The sequence below is a fragment of the Lepidochelys kempii genome, chromosome 11 (genome assembly GCF_965140285.1).
Source record: "Lepidochelys kempii isolate rLepKem1 chromosome 11, rLepKem1.hap1, whole genome shotgun sequence".
NCBI lineage: Eukaryota > Metazoa > Chordata > Testudines > Cheloniidae > Lepidochelys > Lepidochelys kempii.
This window is the reverse complement of record NC_136390.1, coordinates 12,386,530-12,403,817: the sequence shown is the minus strand read 5'-3', so window position 1 is coordinate 12,403,817 and position 17,288 is coordinate 12,386,530. Positions and strand designations below refer to the sequence as shown.

The following is a 17,288-nucleotide window of genomic DNA, read 5'->3' as shown; positions in this document are numbered from 1 at the left end:
TGCATCTCTAATAGGTGAAGAACAAAATCTCACCCAGTGTCTGATGCACTGATACAAAAACACACAGAAAGCAGGCGAGGTGTGGATGTGCAAACATAGTTATGAGGGAAGCAAAATTGCTGGGTGGACACAAGCTGAATGGTGGTGAGGTGTCGAAGGCTCTGGCTGGTTATATAGTCAGTCAGGAGTTTTAGCCAGGACAGGGCCTTAGAACACACAAAATGGCCATCCACACAAGGACCAGAGTATGGAGCTGCATCCTGAGCAGTTACTGCTATGTGATACTGCCGACAGGACATAAAAGATTTCACATACATCTGTAAAGTGGGATCTTTTGTAAAGCACTTGGATGCTGGAAAGCACTATATGAATTTGCAGCACTATATCTCTTGAAGAATTAACTAAGGAGACACAGGGATTCTGCCTGCTTCCTGAGGAAGAAAAACGTGCCTCTAGTTCATTGGAGACATTGTTCAAGAACACTCCATCCATGCGGAAATATGAATCCCTATAACACCGCCAAGGTCAGTGACCCTTACCATGTTGTGCTGTGTGCATGCTGGTCACGCAAATCAAAGGTGCCTGGGGGCAGCTCTATACTAACACTCTGAGCTTTTACTAAGATCGAAAGAAAAATATTTCAAGTGAGGGGAAGAATATGGGCAACTGTTTGAACCAGATCCTCCCTGTTTTGTACTTTCTCTGTGTCCTCTTGGGCACCCCGTCTGTCTATGCTCTGGCCAAATTTTCCTTGACATGCTCCAACACTCCCAGAAGGGGAACTTGCTCATGATAGTTTAAATAAGAAAGCAGTACTCAGCTCTGTTATTGTTTAAATTGCAGCAGATTCAGAGAAACAGTCCACGAGGCAGATGGAAGAGAGAAACAGGGATCAAATGTTTCTTATCTATGTCCCAGATCCTCAGCTGGTGTGAACTTGCATAACTCCACTGACTTCAAAGCCATGCTGATTTACACTAGCTGGGGATCTGGCCTGTATGACTAGCCACAGTTATATCTGGTGACTGTGGAGAATATATTGAATTAAAGAACTGTCATAAGAAATTAACAAGTCTATTAGACATCAGTGATCTCTGAAGCTACTGGATGAAGAAAATATACACAATTTTAATGCTACACAGTTAGGTATTACAGAAGAACAGATATAAGAGGTGGAAGAGTTTGGTGAATCAAGTAACTTGTGGCCGTTAGAATTCACTGCTATTTTCAAAAGAATAAGGGTGCTGGTTCCAATGTCCCAACCAAATTACCAATTTGGGTAACTACATTCTGACTCCCTAACTTCTTCCTGTAGTTTCAGAGTTGATGTGGCAGTCTCCCTTGCTGCCTGTCCTATGCTGATCATTAGCAATGCCATGTGCTTTTAGGGAAAGATCTCTGAAATGGAAAGATTCCCATTGACTTGAATGGGTGCTCAATGAGGTCCTTTACTAGATTGCTACTTTACTCTCATTGGTGGCTGCATTTCTGTGGTGGATGGAGTGACTCAAGTGTTTGCAAACTTTGTGCAGTACTTTGAAATCCTCAGAGATACTATATACATGTTTCAGAGGAACAGCCGTGTTAGTCTGTATTCGCAAAAAGAAAAGGAGTACTTGTGGCACCTTAGAGACTAACCAATTTATTTGAGCATGAGCTTTCGTGAGCTACAGCTCACTTCATCAGATGTTTACAGTGGAAACTGCAGCAGACTTTATATACACACAGAAATCATGAAACAATACCTCCTCCCACCCCACTGTCCTGCTGGTAATAGCTTATCTAAAGTGATCAACAGGTGGGCCATTTCCAGCACAAATCCAGGTTTTCTCACCCTCCACCCCCCCACACAAATTCACTCTCCTGCTGGTGCTAGCCCATCCAAAGTGACAACTCTTTACATAATCAAGTCGGGCTATTTCCTGCATAGATCAAGGTTTTCTCACATCCTCCCCACCCCCATACACACACAAACTCACTCTCCTGCTGGTAATAGCTCATCTAAACTGACCATTCTCCAGGTTTAAATCCAAGTTAAACCAGAACATCTGGGGGGGGGGGGTAGGAAAAAACAAGAGGAAACAGGCTACCTTGCATAATGACTTAGCCACTCCCAGTCTCTATTTAAGCCTAAATTAATAGTATCCAATTTGCAAATGAATTCCAATTCAGCAGTTTCTCGCTGGAGTCTGGATTTGAAGTTTTTTTGTTTTAAGATAGCGACCTTCATGTCTGTGATTGCGTGACCAGAGAGATTGAAGTGTTCTCCGACTGGTTTATGAATGTTATAATTCTTGACATCTGATTTGTGTCCATTTATTCTTTTACGTAGAGACTGTCCAGTTTGACCAATGTACATGGCAGAGGGGCATTGCTGGCACATGATGGCATAGATCACATTGGTGGATGTGCAGGTGAACGAGCCTCTGATAGTGTGGCTGATGTTATTAGGCCCTGTGATGGTGTCCCCTGAATAGATATGTGGGCACAATTGGCAACGGGCTTTGTTGCAAGGATAAGTTCCTGGGTTAGTGGTTCTGTTGTGTGGTATGTGGTTGTTGGTGAGTATTTGCTTCAGGTTGCGGGGCTGTCTGTAGGCAAGGACTGGCCTGTCTCCCAAGACTTGTGAGAGTGTTGGGTCATCCTTTAGGATAGGTTGTAGATCCTTAATAATGCGTTGGAGGGGTTTTAGTTGGGGGCTGAAGGTGACGGCTAGTGGCGTTCTGTTATTTTCTTTGTTAGGCCTGTCCTGTAGTAGGTAACTTCTGGGAACTCTTCTGGCTCTATCAATCTGTTTCTTTACTTCTGCAGGTGGGTATTGTAGTTGTAAGAAAGCTTGACAGAGATCTTGTAGGTGTTTGTCTCTGTCTGAGGGGTTGGAGCAAATGCGGTTGTATCGCAGAGCTTGGCTGTAGACGATGGATCGTGTGGTGTGGTCAGGGTGAAAGCTGGAGGCATGCAGGTAGGAATAGCGGTCAGTAGGTTTACGGTATAGGGTGGTGTTTATGTGGCCATTGTTTATTAGCACTGTAGTGTCCAGGAAGTGGATCTCTTGTGTGGACTGGACCAGGCTGAGGTTGGTGGTGGGATGGAAATTGTTGAAATCATGGTGGAATTCCTCAAGGGCTTCTTTTCCATGGGTCCAGATGATGAAGATGTCATCAATATAGCGCAAGTAGAGTAGGAAGATTATTATTGCAGAGAGTATCTTTTTAGCAAGATGTGCTGGATATTGTCCAAATCTCATTAACAAGAATTGGAAAGATGAATTTAATTTCTTTCATATTACACTGAGGGCCTGATTCTCCACTGTCCTTCAATTTGTGCAGTCATTTACACCACTGCAAAGTAAACACTAACCACATCAGAATGGGCAAGTTTTACAACCACTTTGCACTGGTGTAATTGACTTCACAAGGTATGGGACTATGGAGACCTTTTACCCTTCAGTGTTTCTGGCATGTCCTTTTTCTCCCTTTGCATACCAAGTTGTTTTTCAGCATAGTAGAATCCCTACCTTGGCCGCATAAAAACAGAACTTGCCGCTGCAAAACATCAAGATGCTGAAACTTTAACTAGCAGTATTAAGCACTATCAGAAGATCTCCAGTCAACATACGCGACTGATGGAAAAGCTTCGCAGAGCAAATGTGTTCATCTATGTGAACACACTGATAAACCTGTAAATCCCCTGAAATGTTCCATATCCCAGGGAAGCCACTTCTAAACTATTAAATAGGCATAAGTGCCACCTGCTGGTAAAACTATTTAACTGTCAAATATACTTTTAGGAAGAGGAGCTGGCTAATTTACAAAGAGCACTATGAGGTCCAGAGCAAATTATTTTTAAAAGAGAATATTATGCTCTTCATTTTTCTGGTTCACTTAAGAGCTCTAAATGCTGAATTTAACTGAAACAATTTAATCAATGGCCTGTAACGAGTTCACGAGTTGATTCATACAGTTATTACCATGGTACCAGCTGCATGAATAGGAACCCTGCTGACTGATTATATTTGTAACTGACGATATTTAGTGTTTAGGAAAGGAGATGTATGTAAAATTTTAAGGATAACCCACAGTGGTCCCTAAAGGACTGGAGTAACAGAGTGTTAATATGGATGAGAGATAGCCCAGACTCCAGAGGTTCAATGAACGCATTTAGTTCAAATAAAGAATCCACAAGCATGCATGTTTTGTCTGAGCCACCTCTGTCTTCAAAGCTGGGGCTGGATCCTGCACACACTTATTACCAGGCTTAGCGCTTTACGGCTAGACATAGTCCAGCTGAAATCAATGTGGTCACGTACTGTCATGTTTAGGCAAGTGTTTAGTAACTGTTTGCAGAATTAGCTTCTTATCTTGGATGTGCTGTGAGAAGAGATCCCCTTATTGGATTTTGGCACTTCAAGGTATAAATATAATGAGCTCAGAGTCTCTTGTTTGATTTTGTCACTGGAACTGGAAGGCCAGAGGAAATCTGAACCATCCAGAACCTTAAAATGATTTGATTCTAAAACCAGATGAAGGTTCCCATAAGGATTGCCCAATCCTACTAGGACCAACTTTCCCCAGTGATGAAGACTGCACATCACACAATGCTCGTATACATTATCCAGCGGGAGGGAAACCATTATGTGACATTTGCAATGGAAAGAAAGAATCAAATACCAAAGAAGGAGAAAGGACAAATGTTAAAATTTTATAATATTCTTTTTCAGCAACAGTGTGTGCTATGATGGAGAACGTCAAGAGCTGCTTACATCAAAGAAAGTCCCTCCATGCTCCAGGATGAGCTGGCTGGAATCAGGCTTGTTTTTGCAGTAGGTGACATATATCTGAAATTTATCTGCCTGTGAAAACAAACATCAAGGGAAAAGCAAGATAAGCTATTGCTCTGCTCCCACAATCACCCATTAAGACTCAGCAGGATAAATACATGCAGTAAACCAGTTCCTCTTACTGTAATGAGAGTATTGCAGGTTAAATAGAAAAATAAAAGGCAAACTGTTCTTCCAGCTGAGGTATACGAGGTGCACCAAATATTAGACCTGTATGCTTGTCTTTAACAAATCTACAGGTATCAGAGAGAAGGCTCAGGCAAACGTTTTCAGCTTTATTCTGGGGTACTGAGTAAGTGTTAGACTCTGCACACACCAGTCCCTTACAGAAGATGGGCCATTTAACAACAGATTGTTGGTAAAACATGAACAATGTCTGAAAACATTTACTTCTGCCTTGAAGCAATTGTTACAGAGTTAAGGGCTATATTTTGTCACAAGGACACAGCCCACCACTGTGGGGCCACAGAGACTTCTCAGGGAAGGAATTATGGCTCAGGGGTTCATGACACAAACATCTACTCTGGATACCTGAGTGCTGAATGGAGCCACAATGCCCTCCCTACTTCCACTTTGCTCCCGGGGGAGGTAGTAATTTACTGTTGGCTATATCACTTATCACCCAGACTGGCTCAACTGTGTTGGCCAGTGAGTGCAGGAAAGCTGGGGGTGGGGTGGGGGTCAAGGGAGGGAGTCAAGGCTCTAGTTTCCTCTGCTGCAGGGAAGGAGCAAACAGGAAGGCAGCGTAGAGCTGTGTTCCCTTTACTTCTCTGTGCGGATGTGCACTCCAAGTCACAATATAGCTCTAAGTGTCCTCTACTCATCACTAGGAAAGTATCATTTGCACCAATCTCTAGCTTGCTTCTGGTTGGGTTTGAGGAGATAATAAATAGTGAAGCAGGAAGCCTCATTACCCAGGTGACAAAGCAGTGACCCACGTCTTCAGGCAGTTGTTCATATTTCTCTAGTTCTTTCAGGAAAATGCTGAAAATGTGAGAGACAGCTAGAGTTAGTTACTCTGTATAGCTGAATATCTGCACCATGCTAAGATTACCGTTAAAAGTATCTTTATTACAAAGCTAATCAAATGTGTTTTATGCCCTGGCCATTGAAAAAGTGTGTTACTGTCAATGGATGCTTTTTTCTTTGAACACGACTGCTCCATCTGAAACGTTTGCTCCATGGCCCAACAACAGATAAAAAGATGACAATCCTTAGCACTGGGATAGTGCTGTAGAGGCAACAAAGCACTGTGCAGGCATGAACTAATTCACCTGCACTGCAACCTTGTCAGGGAGATAATATTTAGAGTGGAGTGGGAAACAGTTTTCCCATCTGTGAAAATTTCAAAAATGTTCCCATTGTGCATCAGGACAAAATGGTGGGGGGGAGAGAGAGAGAGAGAGACTCACCCCAAAATAACCAATACCCCAGTGGTTAGAGCACTCGGCAAATTCCAGTCCTTGCTCTAATTCAGGCAAAGCTGGGTCTTGAATCTGAGTCTTGCAAGTCAAAGGTGAACACTCTCACCACTGGGCGGTTGTGGAACATTTCTCACTCTCTAAGAAACCTGAGAAATCTTCCCAAAGAAAGTTTCGTCAAAACTATTTCCCATGAAAAGTTCAAATTTCAATGAATTGGCATTTTCAGTCAAAAACACCTTTTGTTGAAAAATTCCCAACCACCTCTAGTGGCATTATCCCTATTTTACAAATGGAAAAATGAGGCAGAGAAGTTAAGTGATTTACCCAACTTTACACAGTGTGTCAGTAGCAGAGCAAGGATAGGAGCTCAGAAGTTTATGGCTTCTGAGCCTGAACTCAGTCTACTACACCACAATCCCTCTATAGTATTTTAGGCTAAATTAGGCAATGGTAGCAATTGAGAGAATTGAGGGCAAGTCTCAAGTTATCAGCCAGGGCCTTGGGACTAAACTCACTCCCTAGGTCAGCAGTGCAAGGGATGTTCATCCTCTGCTGAAAGATGGAAAATTTCACATCTCTCAAGTTACTCCTCTGGCTTAAGGGTCACTGAACAGAATGAATAGGAGGGTGTGAAAACAGTTGTGTGTGCTGTGCACTACGGTTTTCTACAATAGCAAATCCTATAGGATCTCCCGGATACAAACATCAATTGCTGCAAAACAAACATAACGGGTGGGAGGGACACCACAATGGGAGAAAGGGGAATTGGGGTGAAAACCAGACCACCGCATTGCTCAAGTACTTAGCAAATAGAGGTGGAGGGAAATCTACCAATAAGAAGTTTGGGCATTTTAAGTGGTCTAATAATTTATATATCCACAAGGTATAGGACATTTTTCATGTAATACAAATAGTTTGAACCTACCATTCTGGTTCATTTTAATGCTGACTGCACAATCTGTGAGTGATATGGTCTCTGTTGGACCATATCTATTTATGTACTGGTTTAAGATATCACAAGTTTCACTTTATCTGACTGAAGCGCAGACAAATCCTTAGGACTGCAAAGTGTTGTTTTGATGTGTTTGCTTCTAAGATTGCCTCACTTTTTGATGTATAATTTGAAGACTCTTTATTTGAATTGGAATTATGGGATCCAGTGTCCGTTGGGTGTTGTGTATGTAACTCCTATTGCATGCACATATACATTAAGGGAAGAATAAGTGAATGCAAATCTGATTAATGTAAAGGGTATAGTCCCAACCTGATGTAGGGGGAGCTACAGGTTAGCTGTAAGTATAGGTGGCTGTAGGACTGGCTATTTCTTAATCTCCCATTGATCATTTCTTCTGTTTCCAGCCTTTTTCAAGAGATGGTATGTTTGACAGGCAAGATTCCAGACTTCTACTTAAATGGTTGACTTTACTGATTTCATCTCAGTACAGTAAACTGATAGAATTTACAAATCAAGCAGTCTGTTGTTCCCATCCAGCTTGGCTAGATCAAGTCCTTGAATCAGACAGGGTTTGATTCTGTGCCCATGACATCAATGGCAAAGCTCCCACTGACTTCACTGATTTAAGACCAGACTGCTGATGCTCTGTTTGACCCATGTAATATGAGAAGATCTTTATTAGGCTGGATACATTCAGCATGGGTGATTAAATCTGGCAGACCTTCAGTGGGCTAAGCATACAAGAGAGTCTCAGACTTTTAACAATAATTTAATCTAATTATTCAGAGGTGATAACAACAATTGTTTTGCTTCCTGAGACCAGCTGGATAGAGATTCTATTTCTCTAATTTTGATTAACTTTATTTGGTAACAAGGGTCCTATTGATTTACATTAATCAGTTTATAACCTGAGATATGTTTTGTATGGCTAGGGATCTGGGCTTTTAACTTCTAAATAGGAAAAAATGTATTATGATACATATATGGTATATACACTCTGAAACTAGGCCCCATTTTTCCCATCTCTAAAATTGAGGGAATACTACATAACTTCTTGGTGCCTGTTTTTTCCCAAAATGGGGATAATGATACCTGCTTCACAGTGGTGTGAAGCTTAATTCATTAATGTTTGTAGAGTGCTCTGAAATACTTAGATGGAAAGAGCTTATAAGACTGCAAAGCATTATTATTATATTATTACAGTAAGAGCTGTTTTATCCGGAACTTCACCAGCCAAAAAGCTCTATAAACCTGTGTTTCTGATCTTCATTGAAATGCCAATTTATAGTCTGGTTGGCGTGGGGCCGGCAGGGGGTTGGGGCGCAGGAGGGGTGTGGAGCATGGGCTCTGAGAGGGCGTTTGGGTTCGGGAAGGGGCGCGGAGTGCAGGAGGGGGCGCGGGTTGCTGGATCCTGGGGATCCTCACAACAGGCAGCTCCCCACAATCGGTGACCTGTCCCAGCTGCTCCTAGGTGGAGGCACATCAGGCAGCTCTGCGCGCTGTCACTGACCTGCCCCGACCCCAAGCGCTGGGAACTGTGGCCAATGGGAGCTGTGGGGGCGGCGCCTGCAGGTGCAGGTGCCTCCGCCTAGGAGCAGCCAGTACAGGTCACTGCTTGCGGGGAGCCGCCAGAGGTGGGCACCTCCCCGGATCCAGCACCCCGCATCCCTTCCCGTGCCCCAACCAGCTGCCTGAGCCCCCTCCCAGACCCAAACTCCTTCCCAGAGCCTGCGCCCCACACCCACTCCTACACCCCAGTCCCCTCCCTCTTAGTTAACCGGCATTTTTCACTTACCGGCACCCCCCATTGCCTCAACATGCTGGATTAAAACAGCTTTTATTGTATTACTAGTCTGGTTTGCATGTCTTTAATCAGGTATAAGCAAAGTTTGAATAAAATTTTAATTATTTTTACAAAGAAGTAAACAAGGAAACTGTCAGTACTCCCCAAGTTTCGATCAATAACTCCGTGCCTTTCTACAAATACTACTGTACCAGTTCTCAGCACACATTATATATACGTACAAAATGATTTGGGGATTTTTGTTTTGTTTTGTTTTGTTTTTTAATTAATGAACCTTCTTGGACACATTAGGAAAACCTACTTGTTATGGAAATCGTAAATCTCCTGAATGTTGCCAAAGATTATATGTTCTTTATTAAGAATCCCAGCAGGTATCTCCTCTACTCCACTTGTCATTTCCCAAAGGTAGGTCTGGAAGACACAAGAAATTCTTAGTACCAAGAAGTACAAAGCAAAAGAACAGAGCTTCCTATTTTCTTGCCAAAGGCACAGATTGACAAGGGAAATAGTGCATTTGGAGATTAAACAATCTGAAAAGAAATAAAATGTAAATGCTCCAATGACGTGAAAAATGTCTCAAGAAATTCGAAGTGCTGACACAGAGAAGGATGTCTGAGGGGGAAGTGAAATCATGGCGACAAAACCAGAGCTCACTCTCTCTCTGAATGCTCACTGCTGATGGCCAAATAGAACTACAGACCGAAAACAGTTCAAAGGTAAGATGAGTTCACAACTTTAAGAGTGAAGCATTTATCATTCTATGTATAAAGCCACGTTCTAGATGTAGGAACTTGAATGCTAACCTCGTCTGTAAGGTTTACCTTGTTTACTGTCCTCAGTATCATAGATCTACTCAGAGGAAACCCTTAAATAGAATTTAGCAAACTATTTACAACACAGTATTTACCAGTGTGATGGAGACCCTTTTTCTGTTCACAAACTATCCAGGCACAGAGTTCAATTTTTAATGAGATGTTACACACAAATTATTTAAGGAATGTTTTAAATGAACAAATTTCAGTCTCTGGATTAATTCATGAAGTATTTGCTATTCATAATTACCTAGTTTTCCACAGACTCATAGACTTTAAGGTCAGAAGGGACCATCATGATCATCTAGTGAGTCTGACCTCTTGCACATTGTAGGCCACAGAACCAAACCTGCCCACTCCTGTAATAGACCCATAACCTCTGGCTGAGCTACTGAAGTCCTCAAATCATGTTTTAAAGACTTCAAGTTACAGAGAATCCGCGATTTACACTATTTTAAACCTGCAAGTGACCTGAGCCCCAAAGTCATGTGGAAGTGTTTCTACTCTCTGAATGGATGAATGAAGCTTTTAGAAATAGAGGAGAGCTCAGACTGTCAGTTGGGGTGCAAATATTTACACACAGACATATTCATAAGAGTATCTGCCACACTTTCTCTTTTTGGCAATGTAAAAAAATAGCTCATTCTACTTCTTCCCCAACTCCCACCAATAGGTGCTGTCTCCATGGGTGCTCCAGGGCTGGAGCACCCATAAAAAAAATAGTGGGTGCTCAGCACCCACTGGCAGCTCCCCGGATCAGCTTCTCTCCCTCCCCCTCAGCGCCTCCAGCCTGCTGGCGGGCCCTGCTGATCAGCTCCTCCCCCGCCCTCCCACGCACCGGTGATCAGCTGTTCAGTGGTGTGCAGGAGGTGCTCCGGGAGAGGGGGAGGACTGTGGGCAGAAAGAGCAGGGGAGGGGGCAGAATGAGGCGGGGTAGGGGGAAGGGGTGTTGTACGGGCGGGGCCTGGGGTAGAAAAAGGTGGGGTGGAGGCTTGGGGGAAGGGGTGGAGTGGGAGTGAGGCCTGTGGCGGAGCGAGGGTCGAGCTTCCCCCAGGAACTGAGGAAGTTGGTGCCTATGCTTCCACCAGTGGAACCTGATTGTCTGCACTTTCCAGCCCTGCCTCTATCTTCCCCTAAGCACGACTGCCGGGGGCCAGAGAAGCTGAATTGAAGGAAACCTCCTACCTGCCTTAGCATCCTCTCACACACCCTCTCACTCCTTGCAGGTGCCAGTCAGTGTCTGACACACAGGCTTTACTGTACAGTCTAGAACAGCACAAATATATGCGAGGATGCTGTATCATTACTGAGAATACTATGATCTTAGAGGGCAAAGAACTTACCTCTAAACATTCATGCAAGTCTCTGACATACGCTTTTTCAGTCTGAAGCAGTTCAGCCATAATGAATCTGGAAGGAGGAAGGTCGTTCAGTCAGCTTATACATAATACACATTTATGGCATTACTAAAGAGAAAAAATCTCTTCTATATTTGTCATAAATCAGTGCAGTTCCACTCTAATTTTCACCTACTGGTATTACCTAGGCTCTATGGGAATTCAAATAATAATAATCATACCTTACAAATTTATGAACAAAATACCACGTATTTTCTAGTCACTTGGGACCAATCTTACATATAGTATAGTTCCACATTTTAAAAAACAGCCTTCTGGAATAAAATCCAATTACAATGTGTTTCTCCAATCCTTTGGCATGTCTTATCTATGGGGGAGTCCTGAAGTCCTTAGTCATGTGACTCCCACCAATTATACTGGACTTTTGTATAAGTAAGGACTTTGAAATTGGCCCACACCACCTACATTTTTAGAAGTATCCACTATTTATGGGCAACCTGGTGTCACCCTTACTCATGTTGAGTAGTACCTTGATTTCAGTAGAACTATTTGTAGAGTAAACTACTCAGTGTCAGGATTGGCACAGTCTAGCCCTTTAGTTGGCTCAGTTATTAGGTGCCCAACTTGAAGCATGTAGATGTTGATTTTCAGAGGTTCTGAGCAACCACTGCTCCAACTGAAGTCAATCAGAGCTTGGGATGTTCTACGCCTCTGAAAAAAGTAGGCCCTAAGTTTCTCAAGTTGTGCACCCAAAATTTTGAAAATCTGGGCCCAAACTTTGTAAAACCACAAATATAACATGCCCTCAAAACCAAACAACTTCTTGTACAGTCCCTCCATCACACTTAATATTTCACAGACATGAGAAAGACCATCTGTATAAATGACTAAACTCAGAACCATAACACATATGAAGTAAGCCAAAATGTGTGCTCTGAAATTACAGTTTTTCCCTATTTTAGCCTGGCCTATATGACTTTTAGTTCTGAGATTTTTAAGCCTATCTCAACCTCAGAATTTTAAACACTGTGAGTGAAATCCTGGCCTCACTGAAGTCAATATCACAACCCCCCTTGATTTCAATGGGATCAGGATTTCACACCATCTGATCATAAAAGGTTAATTGGGAAACAATGTTTGATTGCACATATACATATTATTTTAACTTTCTCTTCTCCCTCTTATCCAGACAGAAAGACCCTAGTGATAACGAGTCTCTCAATTATTATAACCAGCATGTACTAATCCACTTCTCTGACTTACTCCTTAACCTTTCTGAAAATAATTAATCACAAAGAAATTCAAACTAAATCTTTTGAAATCACTCCAGCCTACAGTCACAATTTCTATTCAAGCCCATATAGACATATCTCCATCGCCCCACAACTGGCTGGAATTATGGAGTCGTTAATACTGGTTGTGACCATGGGAAAGGGTCACTTCATGTGCTATGTTGTTGCAGTGTGTGTTTTGGCACATACTCTTTCTTTCTGGCTGACTTCCTTTTTTCTTCATTAACCTCGTGATTTGCGTCTCGCAGCTTCACCTCCCGGTCTGAAAGACTCGCTGGAATGATGTCCAGTTCCAGGTCTTTGTTATCCTATAAACAGTAACAACACAGATTTTAATTTGGGTCTAATCCCAGTGCTATGTAATAGGCAGCACATTCGCAAGACTGAGTAGATAAAAAGGAATAAAAATAGGACAAAACTGCCAAAAATAAAATGAAGCAAATTCAGAGATAAACAGAAGAATTAAGGAGACAGAGCGAGAGAGACATCAACAGCACCCTTTATTTATGCTTCACCTAGAGAGAATTTTTTTAAAATTGAATCACTATGTATTAATAAGGTCTCTACCATTATGTCTATCTAGGAACAAAAGTGGAGACAAAGAACTAAATCTGCTTACCGTACACCTAACAGGCTAAATTAGTTCAGTTGTACTTTACTCCAAAAATAGTGCAATAATTGGAAGTGAGGTATTATTCAGTGTAAAAGTATTTCAATCTAGCCTAAGATTAAATCAATTTGTTTTAAAGGGACTGTTCACCTGAGTTAGGAGAACAGAATCTGATCCCCAATCTAAGTCTATGGGTATTTATCCTACAATGTGTTCAGAAAGAAAGGCCTCTTTCTAGTTCCTCACAATACTAGGTTCAATACCTGCTTCCAATTCTCTTCTGCCCCTGGCATTCCAATCTAGACAGTGATTAGCAGGGGTGCGTAAAACAGAGGCCTTAAACGTGCCTTTAAATTATGGGTTTGCTGGTGATGACTGTGTGTGTCCTTTGCTTGTTTATGATGTAAAATGAATGCCTGAAAGATTTTTATCCCCACTACAAAATACCGAAAGTGTGACATTTTTGTTTCCTGTGTTTTACTGGACATCTCCCTAGGAGAACCCAGAGACGTGATGGGGAGCTCTCAGACCTTAGCTGTAAGGGCTGGAATGTGGAAATCAAGACCAGGGGCTGGGAACAGGAGTTGTGATTTATGATAAAATTAACTTGGATTGTTTTACCCGATTGATCTATTACCCACTCCTCCCCAGTATCCATACAATCTCCCTGTCTTATGGGCGCAAGCATTTGTGTAGAAGGCTCTTCCTTCCTCCTTCTCATCTATGACTCTGTTAGCCTATTGACCTCAGATGAGTAGCTTTTTCTCTGTAGGTAGAGCTGTTTCTGGATTGCTTGGTGTAATATCACAGCAGGACATTGACTTACAGTACCTCTGTATTGATTCCAAGGACTTTTTCCAGTGAGTAGCGGTATTTCCCCATCCTCAGAGAGAAGTCCCGATAGCGTTTGTCAACAGTGGTGACCCATTTCCTAATTTCAACGGCATGTATATGTCCTTTTTCTATAAAGCTGTCAGCCAGCTGTATGAGAAGCTTCACTTTCTCCTTGGTTTGCTGCCCAAAACATGGTCCGTGGTTATGACAGGTTTATGATTATTTCCTTTGATTTTAATTCACACAGCAGCCAGATGCAGTTCACAATCTTACACATACTAAAATAAAGACTTTATTTCATAATACGTACAGTCCAGAAGCTTTAAACTCCCGCCTGTCCTGCAGCAAGGCAATGCCATTTTGGCAAGGAGGACTCAGTGTTAATCAATGGAATTCACCTTGCAGGGTGAGAAATCCCCTGCATGAAATATGGAAGGTTAAGGCTCCACAACTGTACTCACAAATGCATAAAGGAAAAATATGATGAAAGGTTGACAGATCTTTTCTTTCTTAACCTATTACTTCTTGTTTTGATATTATAAACCCTACAGAAATATCAAATCATTATTTGTAATGGCTCTGATTTTGGACAGTGAATAACATTTCAAGTTTCCCACCATAATATATACACAATCATTCTGAATCCATATTTAGGTCTTTTAAACATTTTGTCATCAGTATTCAAAACATCAGCCGGGGAGGTGGGCTTGAGTCATTGATTTCTGCTTTCTGAATGAAATTTCTGGGATATTTCTGTGTTTAGATGTTGACAGATGTTTGGCTGTGTGTGTGTGTGTTCCCTCTGTGTGCTGCCCCAGCCCTGTGCAGACAGATGGCACGGCAGACCTCAAACAAACCACCCAAAGACGACAAGATCCGTTAAGGGAAGAAGGCACCTGGCCAGGTTTATTGTCGACAAAGCACAGTACTAGTATCCCGCAGACTCTACCGGACCACTAACGCAGCTCAGTCAGTGGCGGGACTTTCCACTGCTCCCTAGGCTGGCCAAAGATACTTGCTCTGAGATACATCTTTATACCCCAGTACAAACAAATTAGTACTGCCCCTTTGACATAGTTAGTTACCACCCCCTGATGTCATTAGTTATCACCCATCATTTTGTATATGTTGGTTTGATTAAAACATTTCTATTATGTACTGTCATCCTGACCTTATCTTTTAGGAGGGTTCAGTGTGTTCCTGTTATCCTTGGGGAATGTTTTTGAACCATCCTTGATATCGGGATGTGTTTGCATAAGCACTATGTGACTAGTACTTCTTAGGAATGTGTATTTCTGCAATATTAGCCCTGTTCTTGCCAAATTCTGTGAGCAGGACCTGCCTCATGCCAGGCCTCTAATACAAGGGCTTATGTCTCAGGCTCTCTTTCTACTAGTTTGAATATGGTTTGATCGATCATAGAGGTCGCAGAGTCCTACCCAAGAACTGGATCCAGATATAAAACAATGCTCTAGTTCTAATCAGAGCATTAAAAACTAAAAAGGGCCCAAGATATAACATTCATACCCAGACTTCCACCCTCTTCAAGTTCTATTCTAGTCAGGTTCGTGTACTGCCACAATCACCATGGGATCTGATGTTTAGGGATGTTTCAGATCTGGGGTTTTGGCTCAGTCCATTGTAGACAAATGGAACAATAATTACATTTAGAGCTGGATTTTAAGTCTGAATTCCAAACTGCCTCCAGAAATTGAAGGTGTCTGGATGTAAGATTTGAGCCCGGTCTGTCTGTGGTGAAAACTGCTTATAAAAGCAAATGTCTAAAGTATACAAATCAAACTGAGTTCCATCTGTGACTCAAACATTAATCTTCAAAAACAGAATGAGAGGCAATCACATCCCCAAAGTACATCTGCCTTCTGTCCTGAAGAATGCTGCATGGCCTGCTTTTCAAAGGTGAAGAGCACCTGCAGCTCTCTCTGAAATCAAAAGAGCTTCAGATGCTTGGCACCTCAGAAAATCTAGCCATGAATGTACAAATGTATGTTTCACTCCACAAAACTTCCAGGAGATTTCAAACTTTAAGGCAGTTCTAGAAGTTCCACTAGCAAAACACATGAATCGGAGAGTCTGTGGCCACCTCAGTAGCACTAGAAAATTAACTGAGGAAGGAGTAGGTGTGAAGATTATAAATTGTTTCATTAAATTCAATTTCACCTTGTGAGAAGGGTATGTAATTCACAAAACTATCAGTGCCTTTGCTCTTGCATCTTCACCTTGGACAAGAAAATATTGTGGTTGGAAAACGGCTCATTGACATCTTATTATGAACGTGGCAATGGTCTGGGAGAGGCATACATTTTCCAGTTGCTTAAGGCACTGAAAACCACCGAGAGCTGTTGCTTTAAAAGAACCCTGACTTATACCCACTTCACTCTTTTGTCATTAATCCCCATTTCACAAACAACATATTCACTCACAAACTTTTATAAGAAAAAGAAGGGAAGGAGGATGAACATGAAGTCTGTGATAGAAGCCCACACAAACATGGACATTCACATGAAGAATTAAGGAATATCCATTTCTATACACAGTGGATTGAGGCTGCATAACACTGAGGCTGGTGCCCTGCTGTAGTCAGGCTTAGCAATTTAGATCCATATCTGTGACTGTTAATATCCTTGTGAATTCAGTGTATTTTCTGTCTATAAATTAACTTTGGTTTGGATTAGTTTGCCTGAAGCAGTTCCAATCCCATCATCAATCTATGACAACCCCAGATTCCACAGAAATGGTCCATAGCAATTAATAGTTTCTTGCTAATGAAGCTCAGGAGACAACAGAACTAATCCTGGGAATTTACAAACCCATTCATTAGAAGTACTTCAGTGGGATCAATGGAGCACTTCTAATGAATAGGATGGTCGTAAGTAGCCAGTCCAAAGAGAATCAATTAAACAAATTGCAATAGTAATTACAGAAGGAACATCCATCCAGGCCAAGGTGACCTCAGCTATGTTAGGCTAAATTAACTATTCAATTATTTTTTACAAAATTGTGGTGGGAGTTTCACTATGTCTAAGTTAGAAACTTGATACCTGTGAATTATTCCTTGTACAAATCAGCTCGCCCTGCTTTAGAGCAGAGCAAAACTACCCCATCACCAAAAAAGACAGCATAAAAATCCCCTTTTTGTGCTCAAGACTGGTTCAAAAATGGTGTGCCACAGTTCTCAAAGGAAAAAGTTCCCTCCTGGGCCAAGAATGTCAACAGCAGATTCCAGAATCCAGAGAATATTTATTGCACAGTTCTAAGCCCCTGAAAAAGGGAGTGTGAAATAGGAACCATAAACACAGGCTCACGAAAGGCAGATGCCATAATTAGAATGTTGTTACTGT

The 17,288-nt window shown here is 42.0% G+C and overlaps 1 protein-coding gene across 2 annotated transcripts in view; it reads right to left on the bottom strand.

Moving 5' to 3' along the window:
- KALRN (kalirin RhoGEF kinase) overlaps positions 1-17,288 on the bottom strand; it is a 637,223-nt gene that overhangs the window by 81,840 nt on the left and 538,095 nt on the right. For both annotated transcript variants that reach the window (XM_073305148.2, XM_073305146.2), the window contains exons 22-27: positions 13,927-14,109; positions 12,675-12,793; positions 11,179-11,245; positions 9,325-9,434; positions 5,755-5,824; positions 4,763-4,852 (exon numbers count right to left, since the gene is read on the bottom strand). In XM_073305148.2, the coding sequence (XP_073161249.1) occupies positions 4,763-4,852; positions 5,755-5,824; positions 9,325-9,434; positions 11,179-11,245; positions 12,675-12,793; positions 13,927-14,109 (639 nt within the window). The remainder of the gene's footprint in view (positions 1-4,762; positions 4,853-5,754; positions 5,825-9,324; positions 9,435-11,178; positions 11,246-12,674; positions 12,794-13,926; positions 14,110-17,288) is intronic.